This window comes from Opisthocomus hoazin, chromosome 6, assembly GCF_030867145.1.
Source record: "Opisthocomus hoazin isolate bOpiHoa1 chromosome 6, bOpiHoa1.hap1, whole genome shotgun sequence".
Lineage (NCBI taxonomy): Eukaryota > Metazoa > Chordata > Aves > Opisthocomiformes > Opisthocomidae > Opisthocomus > Opisthocomus hoazin.
The window spans coordinates 19,504,735-19,523,239 of NC_134419.1; the positions used below are offsets into that span (position 1 = coordinate 19,504,735).

At 42.3% G+C, this 18,505-nt stretch overlaps 1 protein-coding gene across 1 annotated transcript; it reads left to right on the top strand.

Moving 5' to 3' along the window:
- The first annotated feature begins 1,284 nt into the window (after positions 1-1,284).
- Positions 1,285-18,316, top strand: EPHX4 (epoxide hydrolase 4). Its single transcript, XM_075424074.1, has 7 exons — positions 1,285-1,559; positions 4,938-5,023; positions 8,262-8,419; positions 10,489-10,617; positions 12,690-12,793; positions 13,741-13,889; positions 17,394-18,316. The coding sequence occupies exons 1-7, from the start codon at positions 1,317-1,319 to the stop codon at positions 17,626-17,628; spliced, it is 1,104 nt and encodes a 367-aa protein (XP_075280189.1). The 5' UTR covers positions 1,285-1,316; the 3' UTR covers positions 17,629-18,316.
- The last annotated feature ends 189 nt before the right edge of the window (positions 18,317-18,505 follow it).

An 18,505-nucleotide genomic window follows, 5' to 3' on the forward strand; every position in this document is an offset into this window, starting at 1 on the left:
GGACATAGCAAACAAAAAAAAAAATCTTGCAAGGTAAGTTCTAATTCTCCAGACTCACCCAGGGCAAGAAATTCTGGTCTTCATCAAATCCCAGTAGCATCTGGCAAAGGCCCGCCGCCAAACCGGCAGGCAGTTGCGCACAGTGCTGTGTTACCAGCCGCGACTCCCAGGTGGGCTCTGCAAGGCCCAGGCCTGCCTGCGCCCTCGCTCAGATGCAGCAGCAAAGCAGAGCAGGCTCCGCAGCGCGCTGGGTCGGGACGCGTCGGGGTTCGACTCGCAAGCCCCGTTCTGCGTTTCTTGTGGTCAGCAAGTGCAATGTCCACTTTCCCTTGCCTCCCAGGCCTCAACCGTAACTTTTCATAACTTGCATTTTTACAACACGTCAAATCCATTGCTCGATATCGCTGGGCTTTCTCTTACAGTTCCGGATTCCGTGACCCGTCCCGACCCCGAACCACCCCTCGCCCCGCCTGAGGGAGGCTAGCCCGAGACCGGCGCGGGCCGGGGCCTGCCGCCTCCCACCCGCGGCCCGCGGTGTGGCTGCCGCTGCGGGCTAACGGGGGCGCCGGGGGGCTCCGCTTCCAGCGGCGGCCTCGGGCGGGCGAGAGCTCCGAGCGGGATCGGCTCGGTCGGCAGCGACGGCCCGGCTGCCTCTTCCGGCAGACTTCTCCGCTGGGACAAGCTCCGGTTTTAAAGCTACGAATTTTGGCGCTGGAGCTTGGAATTTGTTATCTTTTTAGTAATAACTAAAACCGCAGCGCATGCACAAACCCACCCGCAACCGGGGAACCGCGCAGCAGCGGCGGAAGCACGCGCAGCCCTGACGAGCGCGGCGCGGCGCCCGCGCGGCCCCAGACCCGCGCGCTGCCCCGCACAGGTGAGCGGGGCAGGCGCGCCCAGCGCGCGGGCGAAGCGGCGGCCTCAGAGCCCGGCGGGCCCCCGAGCCCGGGCCGTCCCGCGCGCTCGTGGCGGTGCCGTCCGAGGGAGTGTCGGGGTTCCCGGCGGTTCCGCCGGCGCGCGCAGCTGACAGCCCCGCTCCGCCGCCGCCCCAGGGACGGTTTCTCCTCACTTCGCTGGGGAATTCGGGGCGCGGGGGGAGGAGGGGGAGCCCTCCGCGGCCGAGCCGGCGGTCGCGCCCCCCCCAAGCGCTGCCCGGGGCCTAGCGAGCCGGGCGGGGCGGGCGGCGCGGCGCTGTGCCCGGCGCGGGCCCCGGGGCGGGCGCGCCGCCGCCGCTCCCGGTGCCTCCGCTCGGGCGGCTCCTGGCGGCGGCGGCGCTGCGAGCCCCTCCCGGCCGGCGGGGACGGCGGCGGGGCCCGATGGCGAGACCCGGCGCTGCGTGCCCGCCGCCCGCGCGCCGGGTGATGGTGGCCGCCCGGGCGCTGCTTTTCTGGGCGCTGGTGTACAGCTACTGCGGGGTGTGCGCCTGCATCGCCGGGCTGCGGCTGCTCTGGAGCATCGGCCGGCGCCCGGGCGAGACCTTCCGCTGGGCGGTGCGGGAGAACCCCCCCGCCTGCCTCAACGACCCCTCCCTGGGCACTCACTGCTACGTCCGCATCAAGGTGAGGGCGAGGGCGGACGGAGCGGGCCCCGCGGCGCGCGAGACCCCCGGTCGTGGCACCCCCCTGCCTGCCTGCACCCCCCCGGGGCATCGTGCGTGCCCTCCCGTGCACGCCCGCACACCTGCGCGCGCGTACGCGCCCGCCTGCGCCGCCCGCGGGGAGCCGTGCGGGGCCGAGGGGCCGCCGGGAGGGGCCGCAGGCCGGGCCCGGCCCGGCTGCCGCGGCGGGGTGCGGGGCGCTGGGCGCGGCGGGCGGCAGAGGCGCTGGCCGGCCCCGGGTCTCTCGCAGTCCGGGTGCCGGTGCGTGCCCCGCCGCTCGCCGCTGTCTCCGGTGCCGGGCCCTGCCCGTTAGTCACGGTGTGCCCAGCCGCGCCTGGGCGCCCCTTCCGCGCATGGGGGTGGCGGGGGAAGGCGCGGTCGGAAGAGCAGCCCGGTGTGGGAGGCTGTGCGGCTGCGGCCCCCGGTCAGTTCTCATCCCTGCCTGGGAGCTCTGCCTGCGCCTGGTGCCTCCACCAAACGTGCCGAGGGAAGCTGCAGCGGCTTGGCTGCTTTTGGAGGTACACCTGAGCAAAGGATGAACCGCAAATTTTGTCAAGTGTTATTTCTGACAAAACGAGCACAAAGATCTCGGGGATCTGTGCAGATGATTCCGTGCCGAGCAGTACTAATATAAATTATTGAGCCTCCCAGTTTCTCACGATCGCTTGGGGTTTTTTTCTGTTGTTAGGAGGCATGTGTGTGCTTTTTTACTTGCATGCCACATTCTTTTTTCCTATAGCAGCAAATGGACCTGTTGCTGCGGAAGTGAAGGGGTGTGATAGCAATAGAAGAGCATTTGGGAGAAAATCAAACTGCTGTCAATACGACAGTCTATCACTCATTTCAGGAAATATGAAACCCGCTTGCTGTTGGACAACAGCAGCCTAATGTGTTACTTTCCAAACACATGTATCCTACAGATCTGTACAGATTTCAACAAAACAAAGAAAAAAGTGTGTTTCAGAAAAGATGGCAACATCCTATGTCTGTTTGGGGGGGGGCAGAAAAAAGGGGACAGAAAGGAGCAACTGAAAAAGTAGAGGATGGGCTTACTTTGGGGCATGTGACATTTAAATTGCTGCTGTACAAGTGGTGATTGAATTTGTATGAGTAAAGGGGGTGAGCATAAAAGCAATAAATAGATTAAAATAAAAACATTGGAAGTAAATCCCTAGAGGCCACTAGCTGAAAGAAGCGGAATGGAGGAGGGCTTACCCACTACTGGCTAAATTGAGAAGAGAAACTGTGGAAGGAAACTTGAGAAACTTCTACTTTTTTATGTATAAAAGAATCAAAGGCAGAGCGATGTGGAGAATGGTGAAGATGATGTAATGGCCCTAAAATTTACTAGGAAGAGATCATTAAGTTCTTAGAAATGAATAGATACTTTTATCTCTAGGTACTCGTCCCAGTTTCATCTGGGATAGAGTTAATTTTCTCCCCAGTAGCTGCTGTGTTTTGAATTTAGTACCAGAAGAATGCTGAGAACACTGATGTTTTCACTTGTTGCTATGAGATCAAGGACTTTTTCCAGTCTCCCCTGTTCAGCTCATGAGCAGCTGGGCAGGAGCTGGGCGCGAGCACAGCCAGGCAGCGAGCCCCAGCTGGCCAGTGGAAATATTCCATACCATGGACGCCATGCTCAGTTTATGAGTAGGGGTTGGCCAAGGGGAAGGAATCTTTCTCTCTCACTTCCGTGAGTTTGAATCCTCTCTTGTCTGGGAGTTCAAACTTTTCCAGGAGTTTGTTTTTTTGGGGGAGTTTCGTGAAATTCATGAAATCCGAGAGTTCCAGGTTCTGCAGTCGCTGCTCAGGGACTGGCTGTGAATCAGTCATAGGGTAGTGATAAAATTGCAGTGTATAGTTTGGTTTTAAAATTCATTAGTAGTAGCAGTAGTAGTAGTAGTTGATTTGTTCTCTTATTAAACTGTCTTTATCTCAAGCCACGAGTTTCCCCTTTTGTCCATTTCTCCTCCCCACCCTGCTGGGGGTGTGGGTAGAGGAGGGGCAAGCGAGCAGCTGGCCAGTGCTTAGCTGCCAGCTGCAGGGATAAACCATAACAGGACTTCATTGGCATCCCAGAGGAGAAATATCGGTGTAGTTTTGCGCAGAACTGAGCAAAAGTCCCTATGGTATCCATAGCGAGTATAAAAAACCCAGATGTTCTCTTTGTAGAGACCTTTCACGAATCAAGACATAAGTTAATGGTTCTGTAGTTGCTTAGTGACTTAGCAGTGCCAGGGTAGCTCAGAGAATTTGAAGCATTTCTGGCAAGAAAAACTTTTTCTCTGCATTTGTGATCCTTGGCGTGATATAAGCTCTTCATGTACAGCAAAGGCATAGGGTTTTTCTTCCCTTTTTGAAATAGCAGAGACAATGCAGGCTCTGATGTCTGTTCAAGAGCTGTACAAACTTTGTTCCTGTAGTATCCTTCACGTGGCATCTAAATAGCATGTTGTATTTTGTGAGCTCACTCCCAGCTTCTGTATCTGCTTCTGTGCCAGAACTCAGTAAACCCTCTAGGTCATAATTTTAGCTTATTAAAAGTCCATTGGATTTGACCTTGAGTTAGTGTAAGCTTGTGTACGTCCGTTCATTTCAATGGCATTTCAACGTTCAGCCTCTGCACTGCTAGCAATAAGAAACTTGGCTGCTGGTAATTCTCCGAAGACCCATTTTTTTAAAAGGTGCATCAGAAATAGGGACTATAGGTAGGGGAGAAAGAAGATGGTTACAGGAAGGATTTCTTTTCTGAAGTGAGTCTGAAACCTTGAACAATAAAAGCAAGGAAAAAACACTTGCTTTCTAGTTACTTAATTTTGATTGGATTTGGTTTTTAAGAATCCATGCAGTCCTTTGTTGTTCCAGAATGCAAGGTGATGGTTTAAAATACAAACGAACTGAAAAATTGAAAGTGCATTTAAAGCATACTATGTCTTAAAATCTTTCTGTAAAGCACGACTGGTGTCTGTGTGAAAGCAAGGTGCCTGCTTCAACAATAATTTGCATTTCCTAGTCACCGTGCCAGGCGGTGCTCTTTTGCAGAAAGGTTAGCATGCTCATGGCTGAACTGGCATGTAGTCAACAGTGATAAAGATGATTCTCCCTAGAAGAAACTGTGGCAGCCGGGATGTGGGATACTCTGCATTGCCAGAGTGTAGCAGGTAGCTGGTCTGCAGGTCGCAGAAGACTTCAGCTTCAAGAACTGACAACCTGATTTTTTTTTCAGGGGCAATACATTGTTTCTTAGAATATTGTCTGAAACCATATTCATTCTCAAATCCCAGTACAACAGATCTACGCAGCAATAAAACCACACTTCTTTTTCTCTTCGTTTTAGGATTCAGGGTTAAGATTCCACTATGTGGCTGCTGGAGAAAGGGGTAAACCACTGATGCTGCTGCTGCATGGCTTTCCAGAATTCTGGTAAAACTCCCTACGTGCTTTTCTTGTATAAAAGAGGCTGCTTAAGATACCCGAGAGGGATCATCTCAGCTCAAGTGTACCCAATGCGATCCATTTTACGTATCTATGAGTACTAACTAATGGCATGAAATTTTAGTGGGGAACAAATCATTGACACTTTTTTAACTGCAGCATCCACAAAAAATTCCTGCACGCTCACACAAACCAACCATCTTTTTTGCACTGTCAATCCATTTTTCCCCAAGTATGTACACATTTCTTTAAACTTTGGGGAGGAACTGCTCATTTTTAATGAATTTCCTGTTCAGATAATGTTTGTATTAATACAGCTGAATTTAAGAATTATAGCAGAGGGTGTTTAAATGAGGATCCATGATATGTTAAGTGCAATATGGATTGCTGCATTTGTTAAAAATACTATACATTAATTTTTAACGAGGGGAGGGGAAGAAGAGCTATGAGTTCTATAGGCTATTGTGCAGCCTAATTTCAGAATGCTACTCAGGAAAAAAGGTTCTATTATTAGTTCATCATAAGATGAATGATGAATCAAACCCAGTCCTAAATGTTTGTTTATAACAATGAAAAGCAGTCATGTGTCTAATGATTTAATCACATTGCTTGGGCTGTCATTGCCAGGTTTAACTAGTGAACATGGCTTACAGAGCTTGCACTGAAAATATAAGGAAATAGAGGAAGTGGTGATGCCAGTAATTCAGCAAGTTAAATGGTCCTTTTCCTTTCTAAACTCAGATACGGAGCTAGGCTCCACTGTTGGAACTGTGATCTTTCAAGCTGGACTCAGGTCATACCATGATAAATTGACCCAGGTAAACCAGAGGTCAGTTCTTTTCCCTTAGCAACTTCCTATAGATACTAACGGCCTTGAGGATGGTGGTAGAAAGTCATATTTATTTAAAAAAAAATTCAAAGTAGTAGGTTGTTCTAATAATAAATTGCTATCTAAAAGGATTGAAATGGTAAGCTTTGATTAAAAATACAGTTAGATTGGGGGGTTTGCATATTCTGTGCAAACATTATGCCTACCTTGCATAATGCATATTCTAACACACTAAGACAGCCTACAGCTAATTTCACTTACAGTGATAAGAATATTGCAAAATTTAGTATGTTATATACATATTCTGCTGAGATATGGTATATTATTTTCAAAAAGCAGAAAGCCATTCTTACAGTTTAGAACGGTGGGTCAATATATTAACTGTCACCATTCAAAAGGAATTAATAAGAAACTGTTATATAGGTCACTGGGACTATCAATAGTAGAGGTTATATAACTGTTTTTAAAAGGAAGAAATCCCAATATTCTGTAATGTAGTCACACTACCAATACTGGTGTTGGTTTGTTAATTCAATCAGTGAGGAATTTTTTATGCAAGACTAGAGATTGTTTTGAAAGTACAAGATAAAATAATCACAATTTAAGAGATATTTAAAGCCGCATCAAATTTGCATCATTTGTCTAGCAAAAAAGACCCCAAAACAGATACCATTCACAGTTACAATTCTTAATTGTAACAAATCCTCTGCCTTCAAATGTCTCAAGGTTATAAGTAGGACATCTGTACCCAGACAATACTGAGCTTAGTGAGGGGTTATAATGTCTGAAGATGAAAGATCACTTAAGAATATAATGCACCAGAGCCATTAAGTGCTTTAGATGCATAAGAACTTGAAAGTCAGTACCAGTGTCATGCAAAGACCATAATAAAATATTTGACATTAGGCATGATGTATTGAGCGTATAAAACATACCCATTTGGTAGGTTAGACGTTTGGTAATTGATGGACTGTTGTGAAAACAGAAGATGAGGATAGCAACTAGACATTTTCTGAAAACAAAAATAGTTTATTTATTTATTTATAGGCCTCATTTTTTCTTCTTACTGAAGTATATAGGATAGCTACAACTGTTACCATGGCAAATTCAGCTTCCAAGTCATTGTATAATGCCTTTAAAAACTTCATTCCTGGAGATCTCAGCTAAATCATGTATTTGCATGATATGGCACTGAAAGAAAAAGGTTCTGACTGTTCTGTTTATATGAATACAAATTTCCATAATTAATTAGTGTTACTGTAATATTACTTATGTTCAAAATCCCTAATAGGCTGGAGGCAAAGCTAAAGTGGAAGAGCCAATGGTCTGATACAAACATGGTTTAAATTTAAATTCTGTGCATCACTCTTATGATCGCTGATGGTCCAAATGTTATATATCATTTATCTGAGGTCGTTGAGACAAGAGCAGAAGTAAAAGCTAGATCCTAGCACAGAGGGATGCAGCCATTGTTATATATGCCTAGAAGGATCATGTTTTTCGTATGTCTTTCTGTTACTGTATACGGTAAGGTCATGTCTGTCTTGGTACTGGCTATTCTGGAATTTATCTGGTTCAGTAGCAGTTGAAGGACAGGTAGTTATTGCAGGATGAGGCCCACGATTTTCTTGTTATTTTTGCTTCTTAACAGACATGTAGTCACTACATACCATTCCAGAATGAGGAACAGCCCAGGCGTGTGCCTGAGCTCTTACTTTTGTATGTCTTTTAATGTGTGTAATGTTATCACTCTTTTCCATAGAAACACAAGCAATGAAATACTTTGTGTAGTTCTGGAACAATTCTGGTAGTAAAGACACAGATGAAAGTGTACATAATATAAATCATATAAACTTCACCAAGTTCATTTGACAGTAATTGTATTTATTTCTTTGGTTTATGTAGTGTATGAGTTATCTGACATTCCTTTTCTGAAAAGAAAAAAAAACCCACATGCCTTGAGGCTTGTTTCCCTACTCCATCAGAATGTGTGTGTGAGCAAGCCAGGGAGAAGAGAAAGCTTTTTCAAACCTTACTTTTTTGATGATACTATGGCTCCAAGGGTAAAACAGAATAGTCCTCTGTGTGCTCTGGTTTATGCCTGCTTCCTTTGCAGCACAGGGACCATGCCAGACTCCAGGAACTGTTGAAACACCCAGGCTCTGGCCATGCCCCCTTTCTGGCAGCTGCAGTTCCTTACTGGGGAATTCAAGAAGGGAGCACAAAACTACTCTAGCCACAAAGGACCATCAGCATACTACAGAAAGAAAAAAGAATCTCACTATAGACAAAGCCATGCTAATTTACCCTCAACTATTTGGGACCAAAAGCATTGAGTACATTTTGGTATCATACTGCTTGACCTTGTAACTCCAACTTTTTTTTCCCCTTTGTTAGGTATTCTTGGCGCCATCAATTGCGGGAATTTAAAAGTGAATATCGAGTGGTGGCCCTGGATTTGAGAGGTTATGGAGAAACAGATGCTCCTTCTCACAAAGAAAATTACAAGTTAGATTGCCTGATAACAGATATAAAGGATATTTTGGAATCTCTAGGTGCGTTAGTAGAAAGCAAACTACTCAGCTCATAGATGACTTGCTTTTCTGGGAAAAAACCCACAGAGATCTAGCATTGATTTTTTTTTCAAACTGCATTCTCATTAATATATACACACTGCAGATATGTATAGGTATAAATCTAAGGATACTCATATTTTGTGGACTATTATCAGTGAAAAAGATCTGTTTTCTAATTATGATGTGTATGTCAGTATAAACAATATGTAAAGATGATTTTTGTTAGGAGTTTAAAAGAAATCTTCCCTATGTGCTGTGAAATCCAGCAGTTCAAACCTATGGTCTTTTTCCCGAAGAAGATCTCCTAACCATTGCACTTGGTGGCTAATGTTCTGGAGTAGAGTCTAATAGCGCTTGCAGACCAAAGAATTTAAATCAGGTGACTTTTTTCTTGCACAAACAAGATAGAATAAATATTGTGGGCTTTATAAAGATGATGACAGTACATCTGCTGTATTAAAAAAAAAATCCCAAAACACTACTCCTGCACGGTAGTCAGTTCTCAGGAGCTGAATCACTCTGTCTTATACAACAGTGAAAAGAACAGAAGGGAGAACAACGGACACATTGCTCCCTGTGGCAAAGACATGGTGTAACGGTCTAGAGCTGAAGCAGGCCTGCAAAACTTGCCCCTCCAGTTGACTTTGAAGCGTAGCTGTTCTGGTGATAAATTATAACACCTAGTGAAGCACATTTCCCTTCCACACCAGTAGCAAGACAAGGGATTAGACTCTGATTCTCTTGAGTCATTTTAATTTCCTGGATACTCTACAGATAGTGAAACAACTTCCTGCATTTCACATGAAGAAATAGCGAAGCAGTAATGCCAGTTCTAAGGTTCGAATTTAGGATTTGCTTTGCTTGTGATGACTGAATATTGTCAAAAATTGGGCAGGCAGTCCTACACTGTGTTTACATTTTCCAGCCTTTGCTGGTTGTGTTAATCTCCATGGTAATGCCATGGTTATGCTTGAGAAGTGCTCCCATCATAATTCAATTTCACAGAGATTTTACATTTTTTGGAAAAAGTATTTCTGAGGCTTGTTATCTTTGTTTGTTCTAACCCCAAGTTAAATTCTTTTGGAGAACTTGATTATATTAATTGTGCTCCAAAGATTCCTATTCAAGAGGAGTTATAAGGTGCTTTGACAACTGTGTTCAAATTTATGTCAGAATTCTGAACAGTTTGGCTTTTATACATTTCATTTGTAGTGTATGTGCTCAGTGTGACAATCTTCAATGAGGAGGGTGATGGTATGTGATGATACTACCATATGTATTCCAGCAGTGGTTAAAGGAGGAATGGTTAGGCTTTCAAAAACACAGTCATGATTTTTCTGCCCCCTTTAATTGCAGTTAAATTACCATTTTTATCGATGGCAGAATAAGTATGTGAATGCCAAGAACTTTAAAAATTACCATCAGAACAGCATACGGAGAAAAGCTACAGGCCTACTAAGTATATAAATGAGTGTATTTACATGTGTATATATATTATATATATATGGCTATTAAGTATAGTGCCCACTTTGTCCATAATGATGATATTCAGTGCTTAGATAATGTCCCATATTCAGAGAAATTCATACGAATTAGTTTTGTTCAGGAGGGGCTCAGGAGATTGCTCAGTCTTTCTGTCTGCAGTTTCAACTCCAAACTCCCTAAACACAACAAATGTAGATGCATTATAATGACTGCAAGTTGAATTGTATATCTAACACTACATTGGCCAAGATGTGAACAGGATGGTCATTTGGATACCATTTGGATACTATTTGAATACCGAGTGACTTTGGTTTAACATTGAGGTAGTACAGTTAAAGTGTAATTGAAGTCCAATTAAATAATTTTGACTATTTGTGAATTTTTTAACTATAATAGTGCACTGTTTTTTCTGGCCATTAGTAATGGAAGCAGTGTAGTATTAATTACATGAATATATGTGCTGGACCACATATTTTGGCCAATAATTATTTTATTGTATGTGATAATTTGTATGGATACAAGTCCCTCTGAATTAAAAGCACAAATCTGTGTTTATGTGGTAGGATACAACAAGTGTGTGTTGGTTGGCCATGACTGGGGAGGAATGATCGCTTGGTTAGTGGCCATATGTTACCCTGAAATGGTGACTAAGCTGATTGTGGTTAATTTCCCTCATCCTTCTGTGTTTACAGGTAAGTTTTACAGTAGTCTTCATTCATCCAGAGTACCTGCATTTTCATTAAGCTTGTGTTTGCTTTGAGGTTGCTAAAGAAGAACCATTTGCTCCTTTAGATGTTCAGTAGATAAGCTGCCAGTGCTCAGTGCCTCTCACAGTCTGGACTGTGTTTTATGAAGCAGTAAGGTATCAAATATTTGACTTTTGGAAATAATTTATTATAGGAAGTGGGAGTGCTTGCAACTAAACTTACTGATGTTTTTCTTAATCCTTGAATCCTGTCCACAAACATAATTTTCATATACGTGAATCTGTTTTATACTACTTTGGCAGGATAAAATTCCCTGAACAGGGATGTATATTGCATTACACCTAGGTTAAGCCCTCACTGTATTATGAAACCTGCATAAAACAGCCTTTGTATAAATGCGAATCGGACATTAGAACTTAATCCCGATTTAGGTGACAAGTGACGATTTATGATCTTGTACAATATTCATTGGAACAAGACAGCCTTTCCAGGCTACTTACTAGAGGCTCAGGAATGCAGTAGTCGTGAGCTGAAACAAGGATTTAGGTACACTAGCAAAATTTGTTGTGTGACAGCCTGCTTGTCTGCTACCCAGAATTACAAATCATTTCACAGGGATTAGATCAACATTCAGCAATTAAAATGAAAGTAGTCTCTCACTAATTTTAATTCCTTCAGTTGCTGACCTTACTGTATTTCCATTTGAAAAGTCACACCATTTCCCAAGAAATTGGTTAAGAATATTCAGTGCAGCTTTCATTTTGATTTCAATTGACGGTAAACCTGACTTTACACCACTGTGGAATCGGAGCCATTCACCCATGTTGTTCTCACAGTGTTCTTGGGCACCTTTCTAAGATATTAAAGAACATTTTGCAAGGTAGTTAAGCCTCACTTACCCAAGGAAAGGTCTGTTCACCACCGCCTGAGCAAGCAGGAGATTTTTGCAGTACTTTCACTGAGAGCAGGAGCCAGGCTGTATAGAAGACAAATACATTTTACTATAGTATTTCTTAGTATTTGTTTGCATATTTGTTAAAGTACAAAATCTGTTCTGTAGCTTGATAAAGTCTCCCTGGAGCAAATTTGTTCTGCTGTGGATTAAATGAAAATACACAGTTTATAAATTTTGCAGATCAGGAAAGTGAGCAGTGTTGATGATGGTCCATCAAGGAAAAGTACAATGGGTAATGCAATTTAAGACTGTATACGATACGAAAGCTTAGAAGATAGCTGACACTTCAATTTACTTTGTTTTAAAACCCATTTTTATTCACTGTCAGAATTAATATTTCAGAGACATCTCCTATGTTGGGAGTGCAATTTTGCCTTCCTGAATTTGCATCTGTAAAGGACAGGTTCTAGACTTCCTAGTACGTGCATACATGCTGTGGTTGCTTCGAGGAAATTAGATGTTTGAATGCCAGTGTTGCCTCTTGCCACTCATTGGAGACACAAAATTACAATTATTTTTTTTTTTAAGAGACAATTCTAATTTGGCTATGTCTTTTTCATTTGTTATATATGCTCTAATGTCTTTAAAAAGTGACACTATGTAATCTTGATTATGCTTCTTGAAATTGCCAAGAAGACAACTGTTAGAAAAATTCTGTACTTTCATGAGCAGGATGGATGCTGTCTTCAGCATGTAAGTGGATATCATCTACAGATTTCTGTTCATCACATCTTTGATGGGAGAATTACTTAAAGACTTGTATTTACGCCTCTCCACAACTGAAAAAACTGCTTTGGACTAGCTACACAAATAGATCTCTAAGTGAAAACCTATCATGCAATTAAACTCTCCTGTGTCACTGCCTTCACCTAATCTGTGGCAGGCTTCCGGTTTGCCAACTGTTTCTATTAGCACATATAAAGGAAGTATGTTTTAATGGCCACATCATATACTTACTCCTGAAACAACAGCCATCGTTTGTCACATAGCACGCTCTAACGTAGTATTTTTAAAACATTAAGTTTAAAAAATAGTAATATTAATAGTAATTTTGTTTGAGTCATCAGTTTTCATTTTTAATTCATGGGCATTTTTGTTTCAGAATACATTCTACGACATCCATCACAACTGATTAAATCTGGTTACTACTTCTTTTTCCAAATGCCATGGTTTCCTGAATTCATGTTTACAGTAAATGATTTCAAGGTGAGCAAAATGAGTGCTCTTGTTTATCTATTTAACTGTGAGTGATGGGAGAATTTCTTGATCCCTTCTGATGTAGTTATAATTACTGGAAAAAATACGGATCTTTCTGATTTTTATTCTTAAGCTTTATGGGTTTATATAAAGTAGGATATAAGTACATAGAGTCTCTGAGATTAACTCTTGCTTTTGCATTTCTGGGAGGCTTTCAGGTACATACTTTTAACCTCCAGCACTACAGTGCATTACTCCACGTAGACAGTCAGCTGGTTTTACTTGTGCCCATGCCAGTAGGACACATTTGGTGCCTGGGGAACTCGTGCTGACTGATCTGAAGCTCCTGTGTGCAGTGGGACATCTCCTATCCCTCAGGGACTGCTACGGGGCAGGCAGCCGGGGAGTCTGGGCATCAGATTCAGCCAGGTGATTAATTCTGCCTGAGGAACCAACAAGGCCAACACCTTGTATAACCTTAAAAAATAAGCACAAGCATATAGAAAGGGAAACAGCAGCAGCAGGCACGCATCCTCCTAATGCATACAGCCCAGTGCAGAGCTCCCAGTGCTGCACGCATACGGGGCACGGCAAGCTGGGGGGGTCCTGAATCATTCTCCCTCCTGCCCTCTCAGCTGCTGGGGTCCAGCCCAAAGAAAAGTATGTGCCTGCGCTTGCCTATGCCTGGCACAGGTGGCAGGTCAGGGTGCAGAACTAAGTAACTTGGTAATACTGCTATTTGCCTGTACTTGATTATTGTGAAGTAAGTTATACCAGAAATAAGTTTACTGTGTGCTTTACACACAGCTCTCTAAAAAAAAAAAAAAAGGATTTAAACCATTCATTATACTCTAAACAATGTATAACTAGATTTTAGAAAGATCTGTCCTGATGAAGGAGAGAAATCACATTTTCTAGTTATCTTAGGTGGTGGCTTTTTATTCTTCCTTTTGTAGGTTCTGAAAAGTTTATTTACCAGCCAGGCCACTGGAATTGGAAGGAAAGGCTGCAGATTAACAGCAGAGGATATTGAAGCTTATCTGTATGTCTTTTCACAACCTGGAGCATTAACTGGACCCATAAACCATTACAGAAATATTTTCAGGTGAGTAGAACATTTGGAAACAAAGTAAAATATTCTAGAGACGCCTGGAGGCCAAAAATATTACTGCAGCTTGTACCGCTGAAGAAGAAGGAAAAAATGCATTTGGTGGCAAGCAGTGTGATGCAAAGTGAATTGTACAAGATACCCACACGAAACAGTGAAAACAACCAGAGTGCAGGTAAAGAAAATCTTTGTTTCAAAATCTAATAAAGCAAAGACCCTTCCTCATTCACAGAACCCATGGCAATCACAAAAATCCCTCTCTAAATAATACTTAGAAAATTGACATCAATTAATTGTTTGCATTACAGTTCATGTTATCTAATAATAATATGTCTTCGCTATGAATAGCTTATTATTAGATAATACTACTAGATACTATGGCATCCAAGTAAGTTACCCTCACTTTTCCTTTAAACTCTACAAAACCGTGTCTGACTTCAATTTTATTGTATTTGCGCTGGGTTTTTTTATAAAAAGGTGGAGTAGGGTTTTTTGTAACTAAGCCTAAAACTAACCCTAACTCATTTTTTCTTTTTGTTCCTGCACTGGTCTTATCAGACTCACTGGCAGCAGTAAGCACATATAGCAGGGTGCATGCATAGACTAAAAATGAGAGATAGCATCATAATAGGAAATATTTTTGCAAGCTAAATATTTTTTTTCTCAAGTAGTTTTCTCATGTTTTTAACTTTCCTGAAAGGAGTTGGCTTGGCCTTAGAGACTGATGCCCCCTTTTTATCTAACAAAAGCTTAACAGGCCAGAAGGTCTTTAACTCAGCATATACTCTACTTACGCCTGGTAGCCCTAACCTGAAGGACTATACCGAGAAAAGTGAGATTGAACTCTTTTCTCCTTTACTGCCTCCAGTCTTCAACAGTGCTAAATCTGCATGCTTCTCTAACACAAGACTAGCGTGTCAATATTCTTTAAAAATGACACTTTTCTTCCTTCCTGAAACTCAGACAGATGGTTTTTGAATGGATTAACTTCTCATTTTCCCTGGTCCAAATTTAGTGCCATCTTTACTGCTCTTTCCATGAGTTCCATGCTGTTGCTGTCAGGAGTGCAGTCAGCAAGGAAATAGTGGGAGGAAAACAGATCTGAGCTGGGTGCTGTCTTGTTCAGGCTAGGAGACAAAACTGGAATGAGAGAGACCATATATTTTCTTCTAAACAAGGTAACACCAAGCACAGACCCCAATGGGGAATAAATGAGATGGTTGTGCTGGTAACAGTGCCCTTATTTAACGCTGCACAGGGAGCGGTGATGACATGGGCTGGGATGTCCACGGGCAACAAGGAGCTGCGCAGCTGCACATCGGCTCCCTGGCCCTGCCACTGCACTGCAGGAGGCCCCTGGGCAAGGCTGATGGGAGCCGGGGAGCCCTCAGCACCTGAGCCCTGTTCCTTGCATCCGCCCCAGCACCTCCCATCACTGAGTGTGCACTTCAGCCAGGTGCTTCTCTGACAACAACAGTGAAATAGCTGTGCTAGCCGATAGAGGAATTGCTGTGGGATTCAGATGGGACGAATGTTAGAGTCACATATGTTTAAACTATTGCTTCAGGCCTGTTCAGGCTCAAAAAGAGCCTAATAACAGTTGTTAATCAGTAAGTATCTTCACAGCATTAATGCCTCTCTGTGTGTCTGTATGTTTGGGCAGTGTTTGCTTTATTTTTCTAATTAAGGTATACCTGTACTGAATTCAGAGAATATTACTTTAGGTGGTATCAGCCACAATGCAGCAGGCTTTGGACTGGAAGGAAAAGATCAGTGTTCAGCCCATTCAGCTCTTGCCACCAATTCTGATGGTCACAGGTTATGGGATGTGAATCATTAAATACTAAAACTGGATTGAAATTTTCACTCCCTCTCATATAAGCCATTGAGCAGCGCTTGGATGCTAATGACTTGTATTCACCGTAACTCCCAGCGGGCTGGCCCTGGTGACCTATGTGTTAAAGGCTTCCAATTCATCACTATCCACCTGGAGTTTCATTCTTCAGAGCTTAATTTTTCTGAAAAGTTATTTCCAAAGAGATGATTGAAATCACCTACTTCCATCCATCACCAACACATCCTTGTGTAAATAGCACAGCAGTTGTTCCTTTCACTATACTTTAGATACAAACACTTTTCAAATAAGTCATAAAGCTTTTGTGTCATGCTTGGTTAAGAGAGATAGGTAAGCAGCTGAAGCTTGAATTTGCTCTGATATGCAATTTTTTAGAAGATGGGATTACTTCTTTTACAGCAGTTACAAAGTACTTCAGTATATGTTTACAGACAAACTGTGTAACAGTGCTGTATGAAGGTTTCAGTCTGCTTTTCAAAGACTTAAACTTTGCGAGTGGAACTTCCTTTCTAAAGGGGAAAGCTGCGTGTTAATTCTTTCTAGAAACTTCAGGCATGATATAATGTCCTGTATTCCAGACTGAAAAGAAATATAGTGTAGCTCGTAGGCAATGAAGTGACGGGTTGTTCATCCATGCGGTGTGTGTAAAAAGCCCAGTAGAGTTTTCTTAAGTGAGACTACAAATCTTGCAAGGCATTTAGACACAAAACAGTAAACTCCACAGCAGTGAAAAAATACACATAAACTTAGTGGAGTATTATACACATATAATAGTGGAGTTTTTCAAACTGATCCTATGAATAAGCTATGGTTCAGTGGGTGAGGTCAGGTTGCTTGAAAAATGAGATCTTAAATCCATTGTCACAAAAGCCATTTTAAGATGTTCCTAATTCATCAATCAAAATGAAATTAAATTATTATTTAAAGTGACCTTTTATTAATATTTCTTGACATATGTATGTGTAGGGAGGAAGAATGTCTTCAAAATCTCCATTTCTTTGTCTCATTTTAAACTAATGCATGCTGTCTTCTGTGTCTTTCCCTTTTTACAGAGCATCGTCTCTTAACTAACTCCTAAGTTTCAGCCTAGCACTTGTCATAGAAGTTTGTTCAGAAAATTTTTTTATACATTATTGGTTTAAAATAATCATGTTTGAGCATTAAAGTAATAAAGATTTGTATCTGATCAGATGGAATCTGTTTTGAATTGTCACAGGTAGTCTGTCAGAATATGTGGCTAAGATTAAAAAGTTCAAGCATAAATTAGGTAAATTTTTCAGCATCTCCAAAAAGATCAGCTGGAATAAACTCTGGTGGGTGATCCTGAGCTGTGCATCATGCTGAAGCATCATTCATGTTCCAAAAATAAGACTTCTGTTGCCATCAGCTGCTGATGACAGATGTTGCAGTAAAAGTATCTTCTAATAATTTTACCATCCTTAAAAACAACTGAAGGACTTTGAGTCACAGGAGTGTTGTCTTGGTATCATAGAACCAATATTGGTATGTATTGGTATCTTGGATATTGGTATCTTGGAACCTGGAAGGCTTGCAATGAGATTCACTGTGTTGATTTCGAAAGTTGACTGAAATCTGTCTTGATGATTTTTGTAAAAAAAGGACCTAACTGTGTTTTATTTTTAAAGCTGCCTACCTCTGCAGCACCATGAAGTCACCATGCCAACCCTGCTGTTGTGGGGAGAAAGAGATGCATTTATGGAAGTTGAGATGGCAGAAACTACACGGATTTATGTTAAAAATCATTTCAGATTAACTATTTTGTCTGAAGCCAGTCATTGGCTCCAGCAGGATCAGCCTGACATTGTGAACAAGTTGATATGGACCTTTCTAAAGGAGGAGACAACAAGAAAAAGACAATGACTTTGTACATGTTTCAACATGTCTATATAAAAGCTCTAATTAAAAACTAATTGTTATCAGGGCCATTCTTCCAGCCTGCCTTCTATTTTGAGCTCTGTTAGAGAAAAGTGTTTTCAATGTACTGTACATTTGGACACCAATGTTACTGCTAAAAGAAGTGAGTATGAGACTATATGATACCAACATTGGTTTTACCTGTATGCTTGTATTTTGCACATAAAAACACCTGCCTTAAGATATATATGTATTTGTACAGAAAGAAAATCATGGAAAGTTGCTTGGTTTTGTTTTCTCCCTTGCTTTACAGTTTTAATGTGTGGTGCCTTTTACAAATTTATAATGAAACAATAGAGTGGTGCCATACATACATACCCATGAAGGAAGTCATGAGTTTTCATTCTAGATTCACCTGATTTTTTTTAATGTATTTTACCATTAAACAGTAACTAACTCTTTTTATTATCTATATTTTAGTTACTGAATGACTGAAAAATTTCTGGGCACATTTCTAGTCTTCAAGTGAATAATGATACATATCTTGTTGTATTGTTGAATGCAGCTGCTTTGTGCGATGTGTTCTTCTTTCTTGACTAAAAAATGGGAAAACCTGTACACTTAACATGTCTGAACAAGAAGAATGAAAAATTAAGATATAACATGTATCAAATCCACCTCTGTCTAATAAAGTGCAACTTACACTACTCCTGTTATCTGACTTCCTATGGAGGGAGACTTCTTACTGCAGCTGAGAACTGGGTTTGAATAGCTGAAGTGTCTGTCCACTGTGCAGCCTTCCCGATGCTATAGTGGTTGTAGTTTCTTGGAAATAATGCCTCGTTGTTGGCATTGTCCTGCCCCTGTTAGCAGCGACTGTTCT

Excerpts from the sequence above, each read along its gene's own strand:
- EPHX4 (XM_075424074.1), top strand. The coding sequence starts at position 1,317 with ATGGCGAGACCCGGCGCTGCGTGCCCGCCGCCCGCGCGCCGGGTGATG. Across the intron at positions 1,560-4,937 it reads ACTGCTACGTCCGCATCAAG|GATTCAGGGTTAAGATTCCA; the intron begins GTGAGGGCGAGG and ends TCTTCGTTTTAG. Across the intron at positions 8,420-10,488 it reads GGATATTTTGGAATCTCTAG|GATACAACAAGTGTGTGTTG; the intron begins GTGCGTTAGTAG and ends TTTATGTGGTAG.